This window comes from Protobothrops mucrosquamatus, unplaced genomic scaffold, assembly GCF_001527695.2.
Source record: "Protobothrops mucrosquamatus isolate PMUCROS unplaced genomic scaffold, P.Mucros_1.0 scaffold8954, whole genome shotgun sequence".
Classification (NCBI taxonomy): Eukaryota; Metazoa; Chordata; class Lepidosauria; order Squamata; family Viperidae; genus Protobothrops; species Protobothrops mucrosquamatus.
In genome coordinates this window covers 17,743-24,463 of record NW_015394747.1, presented here as the reverse complement: position 1 = coordinate 24,463, position 6,721 = coordinate 17,743, and the positions used below count along the sequence as shown (strand labels likewise).

General features: G+C 50.5%; 1 protein-coding gene across 1 annotated transcript; it reads left to right on the top strand.

Annotated features, from left to right (window-relative positions):
* Positions 1 to 884: 884 nt before the first annotated feature.
* LOC107300883 (HLA class II histocompatibility antigen, DRB1-9 beta chain-like) lies at positions 885 to 2,963 on the top strand (the record flags this gene model as incomplete). The annotated part of the gene is made up of 3 exons (XM_015830168.1): positions 885 to 1,206; positions 2,401 to 2,682; positions 2,845 to 2,963. Coding segments are annotated over exons 1-3 (723 nt in total), but the record flags the coding sequence as incomplete, so codon positions are not given.
* Positions 2,964 to 6,721: the final 3,758 nt, after the last annotated feature.

The following is a 6,721-nucleotide window of genomic DNA, read 5'->3' as shown; positions in this document are numbered from 1 at the left end:
TGAGGCATTCATTTTCAGACCTGAATCCACACAAGGAAAAAGCCGCTTTTAGGCCAAAGTATTTTTGCTTCTTCAGAAACTTCTCAAATTTGAGGCTTTGAGGGTCAGGCCAGAGTTGAGCTTCGGTCCCTTCTTGGGGGAGACTCTGGATTTGGGGAGGAGACCAAGAAACCCCCCACCCCCTAATCCCCCACTGCTCAATCCTGACCTGGAGGGGAGGGGGAAGTGAGGGAGGAGGACTTGGGGGGTCCGAATTGCTCCTCTGAAAGGAGCTCCCCAAAACTCTCCCTTTTGTGAAGGGGCTGGGGACCCTTCCTTTGAGATGAGCTGGGGGGGCTGCAGGGGGTCTTTTTGGGGGAGGGGGATCGGAAACAGGCATCCCCGAAAATCATCAAAGGCAGGTAGTTGAGCTGAAGGTTAGGGGGAAGAAGAAAAGTTGGGGGGACCCAGGGAAGGTGGGGGTTGAAGGGCTGGGAGAATCCAGGAGTGTCAATCCAGATGTCCTCATTGTGCCCCCTCCCCATATTCACCGCTCCCCCCAAAGGAAGAGAGAGGGAGGTGTGGATATTACTTTCCCTTCCCCCTCCCCCATACTTCCTGCCGCTTTGGACCCACCGTTCCCTGCAGAAAGTAGGTCTGCTCGACTAGTTGAGCTTCTGCCTGCCTTTTTCTAGCCGGGGGGGGGGAGGACGGAGGAGGTCCAGCAGGAAGTTCCTCCCCTCCCCCACTTTCTTTCCTCCCCCCCTTCCAGACTACGCAGCAAGTCTGCCTCCCGCTGGCACTGAGAGAGTTCCTCCTCCAGGGGGCGTCTTCCACCAGGATCTCAAGGAAGGTCTCCTGCCCCTTCCCTCCTCCTCCTCCTCCTCTCCCAGGGGCTAGGAACGATGGGCCCTGGAGTCCCTCCTGACGGTCCCCCTCCCCTCTCCCCCGCAGCGCATTTCCTGTACCAAGAGAAGCTCGAGTGCCACTTCCTCAACGGGATGCAGCGGGTGCGAATCCTGCACCGGAGCATCTACGACCGGCAGGAGATCGCCTACTTCGACAGCGAGCTCGGGAAATACGTGGCCGTCACTCCGTTGGGGCAGCGCGATGTGGACAAGTGGAGCAGCGATAAGGTCTTCATGCAGATCAAGAGGGCCGAAGTGGATTCCTTCTGCCGGCACAACTACGAGACAGCCAAGGCCGGGCAGATGGTGGGCCGGAGAGGTGAGTGGGGAAGGGGGAATTCAGGGGGGGGGATCCTGGGACCCCCCACTTCCTTTCATTTACTAGGATTCTCCCAGAGAAAGATTCGCTCCTTATATACATGCTCTCCTCTCAGATCCACGAAATTTATTCATTTGTATCTACCGCTATTGATGGATACTTCTAAACTGCCCCCCTCCCTCCCCCAAACAGGGGCTCTGGGTGGTGTAGGATAGAACGTAACCCTGGAATAAAGATAAGGTTAAAATTTAAATCACAGTTTAAAAAGGTGGGATTATACAACAGTGTGTCCTGGCTGAAGATCCCAGGGAAGGAAGCAGACTGGAGAGATTCCCCTCCGGAATGCAAAACTTTCTTGGGCAGAGAATCCCAGCACTGAAGGAGTTGGAAACCAGCTCTGGCCTTTTGGGGCCAGAAGGACAGATTAAAAGTATAGGAACTCCCCCTCCACCTTAGAGAGTAAGTCACACACACACACACACACACAGGGACGGACGCACGGACGCACACACACACGCACTACAGTTAAGCCCCAGGTAATTGTTCTAAGACAAATCTTTCCTCTGCTAGGAACAATCTATTAGGTGAAATCTGGCTCAAAATCAGGGGATCCTAATGGGGAGCCTCACACTGGAGATAGTTGTTGAATTAAGAGGCAATCCCCCCTCCCCACTCACACAGCCTGTTCCTCCCCGTCTTTTAAATATAATTTTATCTTGATTGGGAATTCCATTTTGATTGCTATGGAAATATTTATCTGTTAGGATTTTAATGTTTTAATGGCTGTAAGCTTCCTAGAGTCATTTTATCATGAGATGGTGGCCAATAAATTTAATAAATAAATATATGTTCCGGTATTATACCTAATTTTTAAAAATGTGATTTTATTTTGAAGGAGATTCCCTACAATTCTCCGAAACATGCTATGTGTGTCTTCCCCGTCTCGGGGCATTTCCAGCATTTATTCCTGTTGGACTTGTGCAGTTTGATGATGGAAACTGATCCCAACCAGGAAGCATTTATGTTTTTCCATCTTTCAGGATCCCTTTTAATTTCTTGCTGCAATTTGCTTTGGAAATGACTTAAAACAAATAATATTTTTAGGAGTAAAAAGGGCTCTTGGCCTGAACTAACCCACTTGGTCTCCTGTTCTGGCCCCTCCTGTGTCTCCCCCATGTCCCTCCTCCCCTCCAGCCAAGCCCACCGTCTCCATCTCCTCCACCAAGCTGGATCCCACTTCCCCCCACACCATCCTCCTCTGCACCGCGAGGGGCTTCTACCCCATGGAGATCCAGGTCCGGTGGCTGAAGAACGGGCGGCCGGAGGAGGAGGGTGTGGCCTTCGGGGAGGAGCTCCAGAACGGAGACTGGACCTACCAGCTCCAGGTGATGCTGGAGACCCAGCCCCAGCGGGGGGACGTCTACACCTGCCAGGTGGGGCACGCCAGCCTGGAGGCCCCCATCACCGTCCAGTGGGGTGAGCCCCTCCCCTCCCTCCCCTCCTGCTCTGGGGACCCCATCCTGCCCTGAGAAGGGGGGAGAGACCCTCCCTGTGGGGGGAGCTGGGATGGACACTCCCTGGGTGGGGGAAGCTGGCCCTGATCCTCCTGCTCAGGGGGGGCTCCTTCTCCTTCCCCAGAGCCCCGTTCCTCCCACTCTGCCAGGAGCAAACTCTGGACGGGGATTGTGGCAGCCGTGATCGGGGTGATCTTCTTTGCCATGGGGCTCTCCCTCTACCTGAAGAGCAAGAAAGGTGAGTCTGGGGGGCTGGATGAGAGGTTGTGGGGAGGGGACCATCCAGGGGAGGCCTCTCAGCAAGCTTAGCAGATGGCAAGGAGGCTCCCCTGGGAAATTTGCTTGGGAAATTCTGTTCTCTGAGAGTCTACTGTATAAGTGAGCATTGTGCAACCTATTATGGGCTGTCAATGGGGAGGGGGACCCCCTGAGTCCTCCAGCCCATGAAGGGTTCTGATTGTCTCTTTTTCTCCTTTCAGCAATTCCCATCCAGCCTCCTGCAGGTGAGTTTCTCCTCAAGTTATAGGTGTTTCTTTAACATTCGTTAATTGTTCCTTTTTGTAAAAAAAAATGTGCCTGAACAAAACCTCCTTGCTGTGGATGCAACAGATTTTTGAAATTTTGGGCAGCTTTTCCCTACAGAGACCTGAAAATGCATTGCAATCAAAAACAAACACACACCACAAACACTAAAATCTGACCCAGGATGTTTCCAAGTTTTGGGAAATTGCAAAAGGGAAGGGAAGTCTCCTTGTGACATTTCACACAATTTCTGGCAAACTGACACCCGGCTTTGCTTCCACCACCACCCCATCCTGGCCCCATCTTCTTTCTTAATATGAAACGTCTGGGGGGGGGAGAGGCATCCTCTCTTGATTAACCCCCCCAATTAATTCAGTTGGGGAAAATTCCATCAGCCCCGGGAGATGAATTGCTGGTCCTTTGCATCATTTTCATCCCTGAAAGGGGGGGGGGGTTCTCCCTCATTCTGCCCCTGCCTATCAACCCCCCCCCTCTACAATGTGGGCCTGTCTGGGGGGCGGCTGAAAGAGAGGAATAATAAGTTATTTACACTGAAGGTTTCCCTTTACATTCTAATTTTCTTCCCCATCTCTTTTTTTTCTACAGCACTCATGAATTAATCCTTCCTGATTCCTGATGGGAAAGGAAGTTGTTTTTTTTTTCAGTAGCTGAATAATTTCTTTTCTTTTTTGCAACCTCTGAAAAATGGAGGGTCAAGATTTTAGATTTGGGGAAGGAGGAGAATGGCAGCCTGGAGCTTCTCCTGCTCAGACCCCCCTCCCAGCTTCCTTTGAAGGCCTCCCTTTCTTCGGAGGGAGGGAGGGGTGGAGACCATCTAGACCAGGGGTGTCCAAACTTTTTTCAAAGAGGGCCAGATTGGATGAAGTGAACGTGCTGGAGGGCCGAACATTTTTCCAAACATTCTTTGAACCATTACAATTAAATGCAAATGAATTATTTTATGCCTCTTTCCTCTCCCCTCTCTCTCTTTCTCTTTCCTCTCCCCCTCTTTCTCTTTCCTCTCTCTCTTTCTCTTTCCTCTTTCTCTCTTTCTCTTTCCTCTAACTTTCTCTTTCGTCTCTTTCTCCTTTCTTTCCTCTTTTCTTCTCTTTCCTCTTTCCTTCCTTTCTCTTTCCTTTCTCTCTTTCCTCTCTCTTTCCTTTATTTCTCTTTCTTCTTTCTCTTCTCTTTCCTCTTTCTTTCCTCTCTCTCTTTTCTCAATCTTTTTTCTTTCCTCTTTTTCTCTTTCCTCTCCCCCTCGCTTTCTTTCTCTCTTTCCTTTCTCTTTCTCTCCCTCTTTCCTCTTTTCCTCTTTCCTCTCTCTTTCCTTTCTCTTTCCTCTTTCTCTCTCTTTCCTCTCTTTCTCTTCTTTCTTTCCTCTCCCTTTCCTCTCTTCTCTTTCTCTTTCCTTTCTCTCTTTCTCTTTCCTTTCTCTTTCTCAATCTTTTTTCTCTTTTCTCTTTTTCTCTTTCCTCTCCCTCTTGCTTTCTTTCTCTTTCTTTCCTCTCCCTTTCTCTTTCCTCTTTTTCTTTCTTTCCTCTCTTTCTCTCTTTCCTCTCTCTTTCTCTCTCTTTCTCTTTTCCTCTCTCTTTCCTCTCTTTTCTTTCTCTTTCCTCTCCCCCTCTTTCTCTTTCCTCTCTCTCTTTCTCTTTCCTCTTTCTCTCTTTCTCTTTCCTCTAACTTTCTCTCTTTCCTCTCTTTCTCCTCTTTTCTTCTCTTTCTCTTTCCTCTCTTTCTTTCCTCTTTCTCTCTTTCCTTTCTTTCTCTTTCTTTCCTCTCTCTCTTTCCTCTCCTCTATTTCTCTTCTTTCTCTCTTTCCTCTTTTTCTCTTTTTCTCTCTTTTCTTTTTCTTTTTTCCCTCTTTCTCTTCTCTTCCTCTCTTTCCCTTAACTTTCTCTCTCTCTTTCCCCTTTCTCTTTCCTCTTTCTCTTTCCACTTTTTCTCTTTCCCTCTCTCCTCTCTTTCTCTTCTCTTTCTTTCCTCTTTCTCTCTCTCCCTCTCCCTCCAGGTTAGGAGAGAGAGAGAGAGAGAATGAAAGGCAGATGGCGCCGAACGGGCGGGGAGAGCAGGACGGAAGGTAGAAGCTNTTTTTTTTTTTTTTGGTCCTCAAGTTTTTGACACCTTGCTAGGCGACTGGTGGTACTCGGATATTGCCATAACCTAAAATTGGTACAATGGGTGAAAAGGTTGAAAAGCCCTGGACTAGAGGACCTCCAATGTCTGGAGGTCCTCCAAAGACTGGAGATCTCCTATAACCAGATGGGCTAATGATGGTTATGTGCCATCAAATTTTTGTCAACGTTTAACCCCCCCATGGATAGACTTTCTCTGGGGAGACCTGTGCCCACCCCCCTCCTCCAGGTCCTCCGTCAGCATCCCCCTCCCCACTCCAACTGAGCCCCTCCCCCTCCCTGCTTCTCATCCTTTGCCTCTCTTTCCTTCCACTTTTCCCAGCTTCAGAGCCCCTTCAACCTTCCCCCCCCCCGAGAGCCAAGTCTCCCCATAACGTGTGAAGGAGGAGAATCGAGAATCGGAGCTTTTGGGTCCTTTGGGCCTCCAGTGACGTTTGTCCAACCCTCCATCGGTTTGTTCCCTGGGCTGTCCGGGGTTTCCCGGGGGTCGGGAGGGCAGATGACCTTCGGGGGGGAGGGCAGAGGACTGAGGGGCCACCCCACCTGGAGACTCAGCCGTGGGGCAGAGCCGGACAGTCCCGGAGCTGCCCCGGGGAAGAATCCGGGCCTGTTGCCTGCTGGATCAAGGCCAGTTCCTCGGTTCCGCTTCGGAGGAGCCCAACGCTTCAGGCTGGGGGGGGGGGAGCGAAACTCCAGCACTCCTTCAGCTGTTGGGAGTTGTGGAAACAAACAAAGTTCCTCTGTGTGTGGGGGGAGTGTTGAGGGCTGGGGTGGCAGGAGGAACTCAGAGAAAATCAAAATCTTCCTGGGGAAACATGAAAAGAGTCCAGGAGTTCTGCTTTGATCAGGCGAGCGATGGACGGTCTCCCCCCCAGACGCTGCCTGGATCTGGGACCCACTTTGTGCGACTGGCTGTATGTACACAACTGTGGTGCAGTCTCCTTCAGCTGCGGGGGGGGGGACCCGGCTCTGGCCTGCCGAGGCTGATGCTGGGCCAGGGGGGAGTTTGACCCTTCCAGTCCCCCCCCATACCTGTGAAGGATTCAGGCCCCCTCTGGACCCCCAAAGCTCTTTTGAGCAGAATCGGGGATTGAGGATTGGCCTGTCCCGCCTTTGCGTAACTGACCTCAACCCGAATGTCCTAGAAAAAAATGGTTTCCATGGATGTAGTGAAATATAAGAAAAAGAATGTCTGGTTTTTTGGATAATTTGGGGGGGGTAGGTTTTCAGACTTTAATGGTTAAGACTATAATCTTATACTTTTTTTTTTATTGAAAATTTTTAAAAGTTTTACAATATAACTCCCCTCCTCCTCAAAACCCACCCTTCTCCACCCCCCTCCCTCCC